General features: G+C 44.5%; 1 protein-coding gene across 3 annotated transcripts in view; it reads left to right on the top strand.

The window, feature by feature from the left end:
• The window catches only part of FAM171A1 (family with sequence similarity 171 member A1), a 131,019-nt gene that overhangs the window by 86,983 nt on the left and 26,611 nt on the right, over nt 1–17,425 (top strand). For all 3 annotated transcript variants that reach the window (XM_069547569.1, XM_069547570.1, XM_069547571.1), the window contains exons 4-5: nt 9,954–10,112; nt 14,673–14,849. In XM_069547569.1, coding sequence (XP_069403670.1) covers nt 9,954–10,112; nt 14,673–14,849 — 336 coding nt within the window. The remainder of the gene's footprint in view (nt 1–9,953; nt 10,113–14,672; nt 14,850–17,425) is intronic.

The following is a 17,425-nucleotide window of genomic DNA, read 5'->3' as shown; positions in this document are numbered from 1 at the left end:
CATTCTCTGGCATTGCCTTTCTTTGGGATTGGAATGAAAACGGACCTTTTTCAGTCCTGTGGCCACTGCTGAGTTTTCCAAATTTCCAAATTTTCCAATATTGAGTGCAGCACTTTCACAGCATCATCTTTTAGTATTTGAAGTAGCTCAACTGGAATTCCATCACCTCCACTAGCTTTGTGCATAGTGATGCTTCCCAAGGCTGACTTGACCTGTTATTTACCTGGGGCCATACTATGGTGGAGGTAATGAAAATAGTGGTGACCTCCTTCAAAAGGTCCCATGCATGCTTTGCTACACTCGGTGCCCCCAGCCCTGCAGCAGGCCACCACCAACCCATGCCTCCACCAGAGTCTCCTGGACACTCACGGGCAAGTCTGGGCCAGTCTCTTGTGGGGTCACTGCTCCTTTCTCGTGGGTCCTGGTGCACACAAGGTTCTGTTTGTGCCCATCAAGAGCCTGTTTCCCCCTCTTTTGTACGTTCTGGCGGCTCTGTGGTGGGGTTAGTGTTGACCTCCTCCAAGCTTATGCCATACCCAAGTCTGCTGCAGGCACCAGGCCATACAGTACGTCCCCAGAACGTATTCATCTTATAATTGGAAGTTTGTGCCTTTGACCACCTTTATCTCTTCTCCTCACCCCCTGCCTCCTGCCTTTGGCAACCATTCTAATTCCACTTATAGGTGAAATCATACAATATTGTCTTTCTCTGACTGATTTTTGTCTTTCTCTGACTGATATATTTCAGTCATAATGTCTAACATAATGTCCTCAAGGTCTATCCATGTTGACCTAACTGGCAGAATTTCCTTCCTTTTATGGATGAATAATATTCCACTGCATACATATGTGTGTGTATACATATACATATATACACATACATACATTTCCTGTGTCCATTCATCCATCAGTGGACACTTACATTGTTTCCGTGTCTTGGCTTTTGTGAATAATACTGCCATCTTTGCCTGAATAAATAACTTCTGACCCTGGGTGACTCAGCCACTCGTGGCCACAGCAGAACATGTGGCTGGAGGAGTTACTTGTTTTCCAACTCTCCAAGATGGCTACTTCATACCCTCTAACCCCTGCACCACTGTTTTCTCCCATTCTGTGTTGTTGTTTGGTTACCAGTTGTGTTCTGACTCTTTGTGAACCCATGGGCTGCAGCACGCCAGGCTTCCCTGTCCTTTCCCATTTCCCAGAGTTTGCTCAAACTCATATATCCATTGAGTCACTGATACCATCCAACTAGCTCATCCTTTGTCATCCCCTTCTCCTCCTGCCTTCAGTCTTTCCCAGCATCACAGTCTTTTCCAATGAGTCAGCTCTTTGCATCAGGTGGCCAAAGTACTAGAGCTTCAACTACAGCATCAGTCCTTCCAATGAATATTCAGGGTTGATTTCCTTTAGGATTGATTGGATTGATCTCCTAGAGTAGACTAGAGATCTCCCAGTCTCTAACGGGCAAGTATTCAAGCCCACGCGTCTATGCTTAGTTGCTCAGTTGTGTCCAACTCTTTGCAACCCTGCCAGGCACCTCTATCCATGGGATTTTTCCAGGCAAGAACACTGAAGTGGGTTGCCATTTCTTTCTCCAGTGGATCTCCCCAACCCAAGCTCTTCTCTCTCTTCCTTTTCCTGGAATTGAACTAAGAACCCAGAAGAGGTGAGGATCTTAGCTAATGGTAGAATCATGAGACACAGCAGGTCTGTGATCACACCAGGCCACCTTCAAGCCCAGATTCAAAGGGAACAGAAAGTATGAATCCAAAAAGGGAGCTGGCTGTAGCAGAAAGAAGCAGACTGGGGATTCATGGAGTCTTGTTAATGGCACAGCATTCAAGTGAAATCAACCAACTCCCGCCACATGGTCCCAGAGCTTTCCTAAGCCCAGAACTAGGCGTCCATGTGCCTTCCACACCTTCTGGCTCCAACCTTGGATTCCACCCATCCCTGCCTCCCTTATGCCCCCTTCTCTCCTTATCAGTAACCAGGAAGGTGAATTAAAACAGCCCTCCAGCTGAAGGTTCTGTACCTTATCACAAAACCACCCTTTCTGCCATATCCGGCAGTAATGTCTTAGCTCCCAGACAAAACTGAAAAACCTGAAGAGTGAGGAAGGGGTCATATTCACCTTAACACTCCCAGGGCCTGGCCCCACGCCCACTTTAGTATCGGTATACAATGAGCAATTCATTGAAAGGTTGAGTAAATAAATATTTTAAAAAACATCCAGATCCCACTGCTTTTTGTACTTCCTATATAGCTCACTCATGCTACAGTTAATTATTTGCTTTATCATGGCTGCTAAGAGGAGGACAGTTCATCAGTACCCACATGCACATAGACACACAGTCAGAGTGTTAGAATTGCTCTCTCTCTCTCTCTCTCTAAGGAGCAAGAAGTATGGTCATATTATAAGCCTAGGGATATCCAGATAGGTTTTGTTTGATTAATTTATTCAGTCTGCTGTATCACTTCCCTCTTCTATGTAACCAGAAATTGAGAACCATTTATTTCTCCCTTTCCCTCTCTCATTTGCATTCCAGCTTTTAAAAATTGTCTACACCTTGTTAATTTTTAAATTCACCTTACTTTTTGAGTTGTACTAGCTGTACTTTTCCTTGTCTCAGTAGAGTACAGACATACCAGGATAACACTAGGTGATCTTGTTTCTTGTTTTCTTACCAGCTGGAAGGAGAACCATATGTAGATAATTTTTGGTCTTTGCAGTTCTGTTCTGAAAAACCAAGATAAAACTGAATTGCTAAATGATATATTCAAATTTTTATTCTCAAACTAGTCAAGTGTAGGTGCATTTCTTTATTTTTTAAATGGAGTCAGAGAAGGAAAAAAATAAACTCTTGCCAGTCAGAAATGTAAGTGCTGTCAGCCATGTGAATTTTTTGTGTTGCCTGGATGTTATCACGTGTCAGACTCCCCCAAAGGAAGGGAGAGATGGTGAGATGACAGTTTGGTGACAGAGCCTCACACGTGTTGTGTGCATAGTTTTGGGTGATGCCCCGTTGTTTGGTTTTATGTGACACTAGAGCAAAAAATTTGCTGGCTGAGAGATGGAGATGGGAGAAGCAGAGGTGTTCTCATTAGCAAGATTGAATGCTTCAGGTGAAGTTTTGTTTTGAAATGTTTACAACCAAATGAAATAGAATAAGCTCATGGTTAATGAGCATTTTCCTTGAACAATAAAGTCTGTTCACTTGTTTTCCTATCTGTAGGTAGGTATCTAAATTCAGACCACATACACCCTAAAACCATTCTCATCAGACCAGGTGGAATTATGGAGACTGCTTTCTCTGTCTCTCTGTCTCTCTTGCTCTCTCTCTCACACACACACACACGCGCGCGCACACACAGGCACACATGCGCACATGATTCAAAGTAAGCGCATGCTCCCAATGGGAATGACTTAGCGCTCAGTTTCATTTGGAAAGTCAAGAAAGGGGTTGTCTTATCATCGTTGCCTTTTCATACTGTTCATAGGGTTCTCAAGGCAAGAATACAGAAGTGGTTTGCTATTCCCTTCTCCAGTCATTGTTGACAGTGTTTTATATAGAAAGCCTGCAGCAGTTTCAAGTTAACAGTGCGGTGAAGCGGAAGGGCCAACATAGGCACCAAATAACATAGGGCTCTTTACCACCATAGGCTGCATCCATGAATATGCTCCTTGTCACAGAATGCTTGCAAATTGCATTTTTTTCCTGCTTTTTTAAAAATTGAAGTATAGTTGATTTACAATGTTAAGTTAGTTTCAGGTGTACAACATCGTGATTCAGTATTCTTATACATGATAGTCTACTTGTTTTGTTATAGTCATTCATTTGTTTTATTTTTTAGATTCCGCATAAAAGCTGTATCATATATTTGTCTTTCTGTGTCTGACTTAACTTCACTCAGTATGATAATCTCCAGGTCCATCCACGTTGCTGCAGATGGCCTCATTTTGTTCTTTTTTATGGCTGAGTAATATCCCATCGTATATATGTACCACATCTTCTTTATTCTATTGTAGATTATTAAGGAGATTCTCAGGTGACTCAGTGGTAAAAGAATCTGACTGCCAATTCAGGAGAACGCAAGAGTCTCTGGTTCAGTCCCTGAGTCAGGAAGATCCACTGGAGAAAGGAATCGCTTCTCTAGTGCTTCAGTATTCTTGCTGGGAAAATCCTTTGGACAGAGCAGCCTGGCGGGCTACAGTCCTTGGGGTCACAAAGAGTCAGACATGACTGAGTGACTGAGTATAGCGCACACAGCTTACTACGTGAAATAATGTGTATACAAGAACTTTGTAAATCCTAAAGCACTGAACTTCACCTCTCATAAGATAAGTGGAGCTGTAGTTTGAGTCTACATTGGTCTTTGATTTGTTGTCGCCTTCATTAATTTTGGAAGTGGTGGATCCATTGAAAGTTTCTAGGTAGGGAAAGGTCATGGTCAGAGCAGAATTTGAGAATCATCAGTAGATGAGGCAAGAAATGGATGAGGCTGGAGCACAGGGAAGTTAGGAGACTTTTGTGATAGTTGAAGCCAGGGGTGGTATAAGATCATGTAGGGTGGAGGCAGAATGGAAGGAAAAGACAATGCTGGAAACGTTGATAAGGGAAGATGGGGCAGTTCCTTGAATGAATGTGCAGAAGAGTAAAAAGGGAAAACAATTTTGACAACCCGGAATCAAACCTGGGTGTTGGGGGGAGTAGGTCTTTGTCAAGTGGGAGAGAAGGTAGTGATGGTTTTAGTGCCTGGTGGGCATCCAGCTCGAGGTGCTAAAAAGGCATGGAGCTTAGCAGAGTCCCCGGCAGGACAGGAAGGTAACTGTGAGGCTGCAGCAAGGGCGACAAGTCAGGAGAGAGTCAGGAGCAGCAGAGGCAACTGTGCTGAGCCTTCAGGATCTCTCCTCAGAAGTAGGAGGAAAAGAAAGCACTCATAGAGCAAAAGGCCTGCGACTCTGCAGATAACAGAGGGCAGGACCGCCACCGCCGGCAGGGAGGGCTGCTGGGTGGGGGTGGGGAACAGTGCGCCCCATTGTGAAGGGCCGGAGGGGTGAAGGCGACCAAGGGTCACAGGGTTTGCAGATTATGCAGTCGTCAGTTGACATTTCCAAGGGTAGTGTGCATTGAGGGGGAAAGCCAGGGCATTGGGTGGAAGGAGAGGAGACTGATGGGGAGAACAGAGTGAAAGTCGTGTCTTATTGTTATTTTTCTCAATGAGAAAGTAAGGAATATATGTGTTGACTGGAGAAGAAAAGCCCCTAGAGAGAGATTTTTGATGAAGTCCAGAAAAACTGGTCAAATAACAAGTCTTACAATAAAACAAGCAAAAGTCAGAATACTTGGATTGACCTTGGGGGAGGGCAGGGACAGAAAGGCAGCAGAGGAGATGGAAGAAAAGTTTGAAGTGCAGACAGAAGTGGTGCCCTGGTGTCTCCAGTACAGTTGGCTCTGACCATTTGGGCGATGGCGGTGGAGCCCCAAGTTTGAGAAGAAGAGCGGATGTTTGAAGCAGCTGCTGTGGCGAGTGTGGGGGTGGGACATCCACAGAAGAGAGACAGCCCTGTCCCCCTCCACCATCCATCCACACCCAGTCTGGTCCTTCCTGAAAAGTGTGGGAACGTAGCAGCTTTCATACATAAATTTAGGCTTAAGAACATACCATTCCCTGCCCAGCCTACACACACCCACTTTAGATTGTATTTGCACTGTGGCTTAAACTATTTCAACCCTTATACTCCTTAGATGTTTCTTTGGTCGTTTCACCAGGCAGAGGTCTTGCCTTTTCTCCTGGGAGGACAATGTTTGATCCCCCACAGGTATCAGTGCGTGCTGGTCACAGCGTATGTCAAAGCAGCTGGACCAGCCACATCTCCTTCTCGGAAACCTGCCTCCGCATCGCCCTTCTGTGCTCCCCACCCAATACTCCTCCTGCCACAGAAAACAGACACGCATGTCTGGCCTAGGAGCAGGTTCTCCTGCACAGAAAAGGGAAGGAAGGCGGCAGGGAGAGAGAGGAGGGGAGAGATGCAGCTCCCAGTGAAAGGCACGATGAGCCGGGGAGTAAGAGCAGGCACGAGAGAGAGACAGAGACAGAGCTAGAGACAGACACACAGAGACACAGAGGCAGAGAGAAACAGACACGCAGAGAGACAGACAGGAGCATACAGAATTGGGATGGCCGAATGATGCTGAAGCTGAAACTCCAGTACTTTGGCCACCTCATGCCAAGAGTTGACTCATTGGAAAAGACTCTGATGCTGGGAGGGACTGGGGGCAGGAGGATAAGGGGGCGACTGAGGATGAGATGGCTGGATGGCATCACTGACTAGATGGACGTGAGTCTGAGTGAACTCCGGGAGTTGGTGATGGACAAGGGAGGCCTGGCGTGCTGCGATTCATGGGGTCGCAAAGAGTCGGACACAACTGAGCGACTGAACTGAACTGATGATGTAACTTGTATGTGGAATCTAACAAATAATACAAATGAATCTGTTTACAAAACAGAAATAGACTCACAGACATCGAAAACAAACTTATCGTTACCAAAGGGGAAAGAGGTGGGCGGGGGTAAACTCGGAGCTTGGGATTAACAGATGCACATTACTATATATAAAACAGATAAGCGCCAAGGATTTACTATATAACAGGGAATACTATTCAATATCTTGTAAGAACCTATAATGGAAAATAACCTGAAAAAATTATATATGTATAACTGAATCACCTTGCTGTTCACCTGAAGCTATCATAATATTGTAAATCAATTGTACTTTAATTTTAAAAATAAGGAACTGGGGCTTCCCTGGCAGTCCAGTAAGATTAAGACTCCACGCTTCCACTGCAGGGGATGTGGGTTTGATTCCTGGTCAGGGAAGTTCCACATGCTAAGAGATGCGGCCAAAAAAGAAAAAGATTAGAAATCAATGACAAAAGTAGTCACCTATTTAAAACCCTCCTCAATCTGAAAAGGATACCTTTTTAATAGAATTTAAGGAGAACTTTTAAAAACTAAAGCGTCAGTTTATTAAAATTTTAAATTAAAAAAAAAAAAAGAATGGAGGTGAAATGCCCAGTGGCTTGAGAACTGGCAACAGCCCTGGTTGTGGTATCGGGGTCCTAGGCTGGTCCCTGTAAGGCCTGGCTGGACTGCTCTCCTGGGTTCCGCAGGATTCCCTTTCCTCTTTCAGCAGCCTCCCCTTTTCCTTGGTCTAGGCTGAGTGGGTTTCTGTCTCTTTCAGCCAAAGGAGCCTTCACAGAGACCTCAACCTGCCCGTCTCAGGGGGTCTGAAGGGGCACACAGTGCCCGACCTATGTTCGGGTAACCTGCCTGGCCTCTGCTTTCTGCCTCGACCCTCATGAGGAAACGGCCCCTCTTTGCACCTTTACACTGCAGACACACCCTTCCTTCCTTCCTAGTAGTGAGTTTCCCATTTCTCAGTGTATAAAACCCAGACATCAGCAATATTGTTTAGAATGAAGAACAGTGGAGAACGGGAACCAAAAAACAGAAAGTTCACTACGATTGAAAGAAAGTAATAGTGACCTAAATGGGAGGGAAATCCAAGAAAGGGGGTTATATGTACACTTATAGCTGATTCTCTTTGCTGCACAGCAGAAACTAACACAACATTGTAAAGCAACTGTGTGCATTTGTCCTCAGTCGCTCAGTCGCGTCCAGCTCTTTGCAACCCCATGGACTGTAGCCTGCCAGGCTCCTCTGTCCATGAAATTTTTCAGGCAACACTACTGGAGTGGGTTGCCATTCCCTCCTCCAGGGAATCTTTCTGACCCAGGAGTCGAACCCACATCTTCTGTGGCTCCTGTATTGGCAGGCAGATCCTTTCCCGTTGAACCACCAAAGCAACAATACTCCAATAAAAATTAATTTTAAAACATTAAAAGAATAAAAGCAGCTCAAGCAATTGAGACCACTCCAAAAATCATGTATCTATCTAACAAAAAAAAAAATAGGAATAGGAGGATAAGATGTTGTCATATAGTTGAGGGTGAGGAGATGGAGGAGAAAGGATTTGCTTTGACCTTCAGTCTCTGAGGACAGCTTAGAGAAGAAGGAAAGAGGCAGACAGAAGGTGTGGGAGGTGGATGGGAGAGGGATCCGGTGAGGCCAGTGCTCCCGGCATGTGTGGAGCGCCCCCAGATCATGAGGTGCCCAAGCTCTGTGCAGACCAAGGAGGGGACAGCAAGAAGACATCACGGTGGTATGACATTAGAGGAAGAGGAGAGAGGGCTCAGGCAAGCTGAAAGTTAACAGATACAGCAGCAGGGATGCCAGGGCATCACCATGGCTGTGTTTTAGGGGTGAAGAAAGGACGCCGATGGTCTGGAATGGAACAGGACTGCTGTACGTGTCCACCTGGCCTCAGTGGAGGCAGCCAGATTAAACAGGACTGTTGCGAGCTTGAGCATCTGGCTCCCACAGGCTCCAGAGCTGGCCAATGTTTATGGAAGACCAGTCATTTGAGAAATGCAGTCAGTAGTTTCCAGGAGGTAAGGGTACCATTGTGACCTCCTCGGTCATCCATGGTCAAGGCAGCCCACCCAGTAAGTCTGTGTTGGTGGTGAGTCCGTCTGGGCTTTTGTGGTCTCACCTATCGGAAGAGACTTGGATTAGTTGATCCTTGGAGCTCCAGAATTCCCTTATTGAGAGCAATTCTGGTTTTTGTTTGGCTGGTTTTTGGCCATGCTGTGGCAGCTTGCAGGATCTGAATTTCCCAACCAGGGACTGAACCTGGATCTTCGGCAGTGAAAATGCCAAGTCCTAACCACTGGACCACTAGAGAATTCCCCTAGAACACTTCATGACAGGCTTATTCCTCCCCTAAAAGTTTCTGATCCAGAGTGAAAAGGAGCCTTGGTGTAGACGTGAAAGACCATGAGCCCTGGGCAGAGCTGCTGTGTCAGAACAACCACGAATTGGAAGGAGAGGGAGCAGCCAGCTGACCACAGAGAAATATGGTCTCCCTCAAGCCTGGAGCAGGTTACACAATGGCCAGAAGATCAGGGCAGACCACTGTGTTTGAGGAATCACTTTATTTAACCCAGAGAGATGTGTACTTCCATCAGTAAACGCTCCCAACTCCCATCTCTGTGAGTTTTTGTCTTCATGATGTTTTTTGCTGATTGTGTGCAAACTGATTTAGTACGTTTATGTCTCGTGACCCTCACTACATCATTAGATAAAAACGGGTTCAGGTTTTACAGTCAAAACAAGATCTGGAGCAAAGTCAAACTGCGGATGGTGTCACAAGGTAACTGTCTAACGGGGCTGTTGGCTCAAGCCGTCCTTCTCCACAGGGTTTCCTGGAAGGAGTAGTTCTCACATCCGTTCAAGAGGCTCATCATAAAATCTGTAACATAATAGTCAGGAGTTGGATGCACCCACCAGAGTAGACGGAAGGCCAAGAGACATTTCACTGTGTGTTCTTGTTTGCGTTTCTTGTCCAGCGGCACATCTGCCACCTGCTCTGCTCCAGCGTGGTCTATGCACTTAGACCAGATTTTACTAGGAAGACTAAGAATATGTTTGTAACAGTCTCAAAGGATTTCTCTTGCCTTGTGTGTTTCAAGATGTTAATTGCCATCTACTCATTTCACTTATGTAGACTCTTTCCCAAAACGATACCCCTACCCATAGACCAAGACTGGGCAGTGAAAAGACTGCTCACAAATAGAGCTTTTTGTGAAAAACCTAAATAACATCCTGTGTCAAAGCAGACATGACAATGGGCTATTATTTCTGTCCCCATAATAGCATGTTGTCACATCTCTGTGCCCCGCGTGAATGGGCCATGAGAAGGGATGTGGGGTGGAGTGGGGGCGGGGGAGCCACGCTGAAACCTTAGAGGAGCCTCTCCGGGGTTTGCATTTTCTAAAAACAGAAACCGCTTCTCCAGGAGGTAACCCAGAGGTTCATATCTGCAGGTGCCCGGCCACAGCCTCGAGTACATTTCCAGAGAAGAGCCCTGCGGCTGCCAGAGAACACCAGCTACAGTGACCTGACCGCCTTTCTCACGGCCGCCAGCTCTCCCTCCGAGGTGGACGGCTTTCCTTATTTGCGAGGATTAGATGGAAACGGAACAGGTAATAATCTATCTGTCTTCTGCAGGGGGAATCTGTGTTTGCATCTTTTATAGGTGTTTGTATCTTTCTAAGTGGAGGACCAGACATGCAGAAGGGGGAGATCTGTCTACAAGTTCTGGCACACTGAAACCGTCATTTAAGGAATTTAGTCTGCACCACTGCGGGGTTGAATTTTCAGGAATTTGAATCGCTGAACCTTTCTGCTGGGACCAGTTGCCTTAAGCACCCTCTCTGAGCTCTCCTTTGGCTGCCTAAATTTATTTAATTCCCAGAAGTTCTTTTCATTGAATTTTTCAAGTGTCAGATCAGAGTTGGAGGTTTTCTGTTCTGTTTTCAACCTCGCTCCACTTGCCCCTGGAACATTTTTGGTGGAGCAGCCTGCCCAGCTGTGCAGAGATGTACACACCACTCGCCACATGTCACAGCTGGAAGGGGAAGGGTGGGTGGCATTGAATCTGATTCCCAGAGGAGCACAGCAGTGCCCCCAGCCACCAGCACGTGGAGTACTTCGGGGCAGGGAGATTCTGGACTGCAAGGGCTGAGTCCATCCAGCCTTTTCCACAGCCTCCCTTTCTCCAAGCTTGCTCTTTCTGCCTTCCACTAGGCGAAGTGTTCAGGCTTTATAGTTGATTTTGAATCATCTCCTGGCAGATCCATAAGTCCACTCAGTCATTCTCACCCTATGCTGGCAGGACTCACAGTACTCAAAGATCACAGAACAAAAAGCTACCAGTCAGAAAATAGGTAATAATTCCTTATCAGTGAAAGACCGCCTTTTACCTCCATTTGCACTCAAGAGAACTCCATGCTAACGTGGTCCCCGTTCCTCCTTCTGCTGAACAGAGGGTGGTGGAGTCTCAATTCCTGAGTCATTTTCTTGTCTCCCCCTTTCCTTTCCCCAATACTTTACATGAGTCACAGCATAAACTTGAAAAACAAAGGCTGTTCTGGGTTGAATCCCATGAGGTGAGTACGTTGCTGTATTTCCCAGGGACGCTTTGATTGAATTTCGCCTAATTGTCTAGTGCTTTACAGAAACTGATCATCCTGCAAAAGCTTTTCATCCATGCAACATATGATCCATTTTGTAGAATTTGGATAAATGTCTGGTTACAGTGCAAGGTCCCCTGGTGATTTGTTACCCGCTCTTCTTCCCTCTATGGCACCTGTTTTGAGAAATGTTTCTTCTTCCTTGAATGTTTGTGTGATAATGATGCAATAAATAGTCAATCACCAACACCCAGAAGAGTTGCATGGTGTTCATCTTAAGTGAATATTGTTGGGGAAAAAAGTTGACTTTTCATTTAAATGGATAGGCCTGGGAGGGAAGTACTATTTCAGGGAACATGATAATCTGAGGCCATCATGAAACCTCCAATCCAGCCTCCATCATAAAACCCCGAAGTTGGCAGGATAACCTCAGTCATTTTTCTGTGCCCCAATTCCAAGATGTCTTGAATAAATTATAAAATGCAAGATGACGGTAAGGTAGAGAGAAGACATAGGACAATTGATTTTAGAGGAGTTGTTTTATTTTAAAATCACCCTGTTATTTCAGAGGGAAGAGAGAAAGTCTTTGGAAGGTTATATTCAGCTTGTTTTCCGCTGAAATAACTGGCCAGTTGACCTAGGAAGAATCAGGCCTCCTCCCAGGAAAGGCAGCCACCATCATGGTGTCCACTTAGCACCCCAGCAGCCCATCAACTGGGGCTTCTCTTTTGCCCCACCTTTGCCTCCTGTTTTATAAAATGCATCTAAGAGATTTCAACTTAGTGTGAGAGCCTGGACCACACTAATCCATGAGATGGCAAGTTATCAGCAGAATTCAGTGAAGTAAACAGAGACTATAAGTGTGACTGGAGAATGACTGGCTTCCCTGGTGTGTCCTTCCCAACCCCTAAGGGGGATTGTTTATCCCTGCCCCCACTTTGAAAGAGTTTCCAGAGTTGTAGAAATACAGCCACGTGGAGCTTTCAGTTGCTTCCTCACTTTCTCTTCCCCGTACATCCTCACAGCCTCATGCTTTTCCTGTGGTTGCTAAGAAAGCCCAGACCTGCTCTGTGATGTTCTTAAGGGTTTTTAAGAAATTACTTCTGCTGGCAACTCCAGGAAGACAGAGAGGAGTCAGTAATATGACTAATGTGCAAAGCCAAACAGAACTTTGGATGCTATCTGGGCAAAACCGCTTTTGTTCTAAGTGATGAGTCGGTGGCCTCCTAGCTTGGTCCTGAGGTGCTGCTTTTGCTTGTCTTTATTGGGATGTGATGGGAGTCAGGTAATATCAAGATGGAACATCAAGAAGGAGAGAGTCCTTGTATAGAGAACTCAGTGTTTTGTAAGAAGTTGCAGTCTCATAAGAAGGGCTGGAAGGTAAACCGTGTAGCCCTTCAAAGCATGAGCGGTTCCAGAATAAAGAAAATGGGAGGGTCGAGAGTCCTTTTGGAAGCTGTCGAGTGGAAGCACTGAGAGAGGAGAGAGCCCTCAAGAAAGCAGATATAATTGCCTGCCACGTCTTTGAACAGAGAACTTTCTAACAAATGTTAAATCACATGCACCTAGTAGTACACAAGTATGCCTCTTTCTTCAGTGCTCATCTTACTTTGGAATGTTTATAGTACAGTTTGTTTCTTTCTATAGATTCATAAGAAAGCATCTAGTCCAGCCTCCTTAGCTTTGCAGCTCAGAGCAGCGGACCCCAGAAGAGTGAAGTGACTTGCGGAAGGCCGCATAATTAGTTGGTGGCAGATCTGGTCTAGGACTCGGGCTTCCTGGGCCGGGGATATGCAAGATTATAGGAAACGAAGACTCAAAAGGGGATGCCGTTTCTAAGAATCAAGAGGCAGTGTTAAGGATGGAGGGTGAGAGTGGAGTACTTTTCTGCTCTCCCTGCTGCTTCCGGCCTGGCGTTTTAATGAAAGAAGCAGCCTTGGGGACTTCCCTGGTGGTCCAGTGGTTAAGACTTCATCTTCCAATGCGGGCGGTGTGGGTTCGACCCCTGATCAGGGAGCTAAGATCCCACGTGCCTCATGGCCAAAAAGCCAAACAAACAAAATAAGCAATTAAAAAAAAAAACCAGAAGCAATATTGTAACAAATCCAATAACGACTTTTAAAATGGTCCACATTCAAAAAAACTTTTTAATTTTTTTTTTTTGAAAAAAGAAGCAGCGTTACCTAACTGAAAACATTATCTGTAAGTTGCTTATATAAAATCAGGTCACGTAATCTGTCGTTAAGTCCTGTCTCATCTGGACAGTTCAGCAGAGCCTAGAGAGATCTGGCTCGGCTTCTGTGTCGCCTTTGGGCAATGGATACATTTCGGTCCTCTATCCACAGGATGTTGTGACAAAAAAAGATGGTGAATTCTGCGTTTTGTTTCTCTTCATCCTACAATGAAATGGTCAGGTTAAAAGATTCCAGAACTTAAATCAATGCTTCCGATCTGGACCTTTTGATGAAATCATCTCCATCCCTTTTTTTTCATTGGAAAACAGAGATGGATGTGATAGAAATTGCTCTGCAAAGAGGTTAGCTACCACTGGTTGTTGAAACTCTCAAATTCACTAGATTTGTTTTAAATGTTTAAATTTAGTCCTAACTGGAGGTTTGCATTAACTCAGGTAGTTAATTGATAAGTAGATAGGTATATAAGGAGCTTAATAAGAAATCCTATAAATTATGTTCTAATGTAGCTTAAATTTTTCTATCAGTGTGTTTTCATTGTATTCAAGGGAAGATTTTAAATTATGACCGAATATATTTTGTATGATAATTATATTTCACTGGAGAAAAATTCTTCTCAAATGGATCCCTTAAGTGTATAAATATAATACCACTTTCATAAGCATTCCCCAATTTATCTGTAAAGTAGATAGTCATTAAACCATTGGCTTGGAGAAAAGGCCTCTAATGTAGAATAATTGGTATATTAAATTCCTTTTAAACAGATCAAAATAACAATGGCAACCAAAATAACTCATAAATATTTCAAGTGCAAGTTTTCAATAGTGTCCTTTTAGTAGAAGTTAATATTTTGAAGTACTCCTTGAAGAAATTCATTCTTTTTTTTTTCTAATTTTTTAAAAGCAGTCTCTGATTTAAAACATTTGGTTCTACTGTGGTGATCTGCCAAGTAATTAACATGTGTACAGGGCTCGCTTTGTAGAGAAGTTGATTTCAGGATTTCACACACATACCTTCTCTCCCAGTACAGACAGTCCCCCTTCCATTTTGAAACTCCTTTTGAAAGCACAGGGCAGTGGTTAGAATGGACAGACCTGAACTTGGATCTCAGCCCTACCACACACTAATGTCTACCTATGGGCCTGTTTCCATGACTCCCATCTCTGAGCCTCAGTTTGTTTATGTGTAAAATGGGGATTTTTACCTACCTTAGGACGTCACGGTGAGGACTGTGCATATAAGATACTGAATGCAGTCCCTGGTTTGTAGGAGGCCCAATCCTTGTAGATGTTAGCCGTTACATTTTTCTGTAAACGGTTTCTGCAGCCCCACCTGGGTCCTGTGTGTGCATGTGATGGAGACTGCCTCTTGCTTCCAGGAAACAGCACCAGGTACGACCTAACCCCCGTCACAGCCGTCAGCGTCCACTTGCTCAGCAGTGATGGAACGCCGGTGCTGGTGGATGGCCCCATTTATGTCACCGTGCCCCTGGCCACACAGAGCAGTCTGAGGCACAATGCCTATGTTACGGCGTGGCGGTTTGACCAGAAACTGGGTAAGCAAACTCCTGTGCCAACGATCGGCTAGTGGACTTCATGACTGTTCAATTTCCCTTTTAAGAAGCCTCTGCTAGTCTCTTCCTTGAAGTTATTGAATGCTGCTGCTCACGGCGCTTTGCATGGTTTCTAGTGGGTAAAGCTTACACCTTTTTTTTTCTCCACGCTTAAGCTAATTTGCTTGCTTGAGAAGAATCTTTAAAGGTTATTAGACTTGAATTACCTCTCCTAATCTTTTATCCTTTTATTCTTTAGAAGATCCCATAATCTCTCTTGGTCTTATGGTTTTCTTTTTTCTGTGTTTTGAAAAAGGAAGAAAACAGTGCCAATATTACACAAAAAAAGAAACTAAAAATCACCTAGAGAAACCTACTTATCATATTTTGGATTACAAGCAGCCTTCGCTTTATTGCACTTTGTAGATACTGCATTTTTTACAAATTGAACATTTGTGGCAACTGTGTGTTGTCAGATGATGGTAAGCATTTTTCACAATAAAGTATTTCTTAATTTAAATAGGTACATTAGCTTTTTTAGGCATAATGCTGCTGCATACTTAATTGACTAAAGTATAGTGTAACAGAACCTTTAACACACTGGGAAACCAAAACTTCTTGTGACTCTCTTTGTTGTGATGTTTAATATAGTACAATAGGCCTGGATCTGAACCCACAGTATCTTGGAGATGAGCCTGCATTTCCTTCCAGCCATTGCACTATGCACATGTATATTGGTTATCTTTTGCGTCATAACAGACGGCCCTAAAACTCAGCAGCTTTACACAACAGTGAACATCACCATTTCAGGGAGTCAGGATCCCAGAGTCAGGAACCCAGGCGCAACTGAGCTGGGTGGTTCCGAGTCAGGTCTTGAGCAAGGTTGCAGTCAGGCTGCCAGCCAGCTCATCTCAGGATCCAGCAGGGGCTACCAGTGTGCTTTCAGGCATCAGATCCTCACTGGCTGGTGGCCAGAGGCTTCAGTGCCTTGCCACGTGGGCATCCCCACAGGGCCACTCACACCATGACAGCTTGGTTCCACTGAGCTGTGGAGCAAGTGAGCCAAGAGAAATTGACAAACAAAAAGTACAAGATTTCAGGTGGCTCAGTGGTAAAGAATCCACCTGCCAGTGCAGGAGACACGGGTTCGATCCTTGGGTAGGGAAGATCTCCTGGAGAAAGGCATGGCAACCCACTCCAGTATTCTTGCCTGGGAAATCCCATGGACAGAGTAGCCTGATGGGCTATAGCCCATGGGGTCACAAAAGAGTTGCATACAACTCAACAATAACAGCAACAAACAAAGGGGCAAAGGAGCAAAATGAAAGTCACCATTAGGTGACTTTAGGTCTTTTGTCACCAAAGGTCAAAGTGGCCTCTTCTTCCTTCTTTCCATATGCTGGTAGTCACAGAGCCCAGTGCTGTTCCAATACAAGGAACACCACTCAGGTGGATGAACAGCGGAAGTAGGCATCATGGGCCCTCTTAGAGGCTGCCTACCAAAGATACACATTTAACATGAAGGGGATTATATGCTATGTACTGTTCTATAACTTGCCTTTAAAAAGCATGTGTGATCATGAACATCTTTCCCTGGCATTATTATTCCATAGCAATGGTTACTCTGCAATGTCAGTATTAATATTGCATAGTATACCCTTGTATATTTGTCATAATTCAGTTGCTCAATCTCCTACAATTAGAAAAAAAAATTACTATTCTTACCAGTGCTGGAATGAATGTCTTTGTAGCTAAATCTTTGTATATGGCCATGATTATTTCCTTAGGATAAAATTTTAAAAGAAGAATTGCTGACTTCAAAAAGTACAAAACTCTAAAGCTTTTAATATGTATTTATGACTTTTCCTCCAGAAAGTTTTACAGTTGACATTTGTAGTAAGATTACGGGAAGGAGTACATGCTTGTGTTTAGGATTTTAACAGCACATTGGACCTTATACCCCATTGGTTTCTCAATCTCATGAAAGTAAAACTTGAAAAGACAAGTTTTCAGATAACGTAATTCAGAGTTTTAAATTGTTAGACCATGCATACAAATTCTTAGGAGATTTTTGGTATCAAATGTATTTTCAAAGACACCTAATTCTTTGAGTAGTCAAATTCTAGTTCTGGGAATTTATATTTGGAATTAAATGCTTGTTGGGCTTTCTAGAGTTTGCAGGGGATGTGGTTTGTTTTATGTTGCTTTTGTTTCGTCTTCCAAACACTTACTAACAGACTGCGTAATTACTTGTATTGAATTCCGTGGCTTTACGAGATGCACCAACCTTGACATTGTTAGGAGGATCATCCTGACACGTGGACACGTGGCGCTGGGTCATGTGGGCACTTTGTCACTGGTGTGCCTTCTGCATGGCTTGGAGACTGAGTCACGTGCTCCTGGTCAGGATGTAAGGAGTCCTGGGCTCCCATGAGAAAGTGACTTGAGGGAACCCCTGAGGAAGACAGGAGTTCTGAAGGGAGGGAAAGATGTGGATGATGAAGCAGGGACAGAGGTAGAAGGAGAGGGGAAGGCTTGCGTTCTGCCTCCTGAAGCCCTGGATCTGCCATTTGGGAAAT

This window comes from Ovis canadensis, chromosome 13, assembly GCF_042477335.2.
Source record: "Ovis canadensis isolate MfBH-ARS-UI-01 breed Bighorn chromosome 13, ARS-UI_OviCan_v2, whole genome shotgun sequence".
NCBI classification, from domain to species: Eukaryota; Metazoa; Chordata; class Mammalia; order Artiodactyla; family Bovidae; genus Ovis; species Ovis canadensis.
Note: the sequence above shows the minus strand (reverse complement) of the source record. Positions and strands in the feature narration are given on the sequence as shown.